Consider the following 1,294-nt stretch of genomic DNA (forward strand, 5'->3'; position numbering starts at 1 on the left):
ATTTAACCCTTATGTGGCCAACCAAAAAATCTTGTACCGGGGCCAACCGAGGTACCCGGGTACCTCTATACAAATTTATGGCTAAAAACGTGCTGTAGCCTTAGTTATATATAGCCTTAGTTATATAGTTATTAACTATAAATGAATATTATTTATTATAATTTATTTATTATTGATAATTTACTGCTTTTTGTATAAAAATCATTTTTATTTTATAATATACTACCCGAATCCATTATTTATGTATAGAGGTACCCGGGTACCTGGTTGGCCTGGGGAGGTACTTTTTTTGAAACTCGAAATTTTTTGTGAAAATAAATAAAAAAAAAACTTTCTAATGCATAATTTTATAGGAAATCGGTCAAATAATGGGGATCCGAGACGATTTTAGCCAATATTTTTAAGAAAAAAAGTTATTCAACAAAATGTGCGACCATAGGTATCCGGGTACCTGGTTGGCCACATAAGGGTTAAAGTTTACATACAATGCAAATAAATATGTGATAAATATTTATTTACTCACGTATTTCTGCTGTAACATATGTTGTCACAAACACAAAAGCAAAAAATACAATAAGCATTTTCCAAACGGAAGAGATTGTTTTGTGATGTAGCATCTTCTTGAATATCTTCTCAGATGAGAATAGTGATGAATGTACGACGCTAACCAAGCATATCTATATTATACAATCACTGATTTTGTAATCTCCCCACAATTCTCATTCTAACAGCACATGCGTAGAACGAAAATGCTGTTATACATTCTATATTTAATTGATTTTTTCTTCTGCGCATGATCATATGACATATAAAAAGAGAGAGAAGAAGAAAGAGAGGGAGAGAGAAATAGCAATTCAAGGAAAAAATTAATTCTATAAAAACAATCAACCTTCTATTATTAATTAAAGCGAGATTTAAATTTTAAATGTATTCACTTATGAATATTATAAAAAAATCATGAATATTATTAAAAAATACACTTTGAAACATTTACGTAATCATTATTAATAATGTATCTGCGATTGTACTTTAGATCAGAAACAGTTTTGAACCTGATATGAAACATTTTTAACACTTAAAAACATATGTAAAATGTATATGAAACTTAATAACATATTCATACAAAAGAAAAATAAATAGTATAAAAAATTAGAAAAATGTTGCTAGATTTTTATTACATCAATTGTTAAAATATATTGTTCAAAATATATTTATAGTGGCTAGATTTTGATTATATTATTAATTTGTTAAAATATTTTCAAAATATATTTAATATTAATATTATTTAATATTT

The 1,294-nt window shown here is 26.5% G+C and overlaps 1 protein-coding gene across 1 annotated transcript in view; it reads right to left on the minus strand.

Moving 5' to 3' along the window:
• Positions 1-1,294, minus strand: part of LOC108747906 — a 15,993-nt gene that overhangs the window by 9,817 nt on the left and 4,882 nt on the right. The window contains exon 2 of the mRNA XM_018485796.1: positions 524-677. Coding sequence (XP_018341298.1) covers positions 524-677 — 154 coding nt within the window. The remainder of the gene's footprint in view (positions 1-523; positions 678-1,294) is intronic.

Source organism: Trachymyrmex septentrionalis, unplaced genomic scaffold (assembly GCF_001594115.1).
Source record: "Trachymyrmex septentrionalis isolate Tsep2-gDNA-1 unplaced genomic scaffold, Tsep1.0 scaffold202, whole genome shotgun sequence".
Lineage (NCBI taxonomy): Eukaryota > Metazoa > Arthropoda > Insecta > Hymenoptera > Formicidae > Trachymyrmex > Trachymyrmex septentrionalis.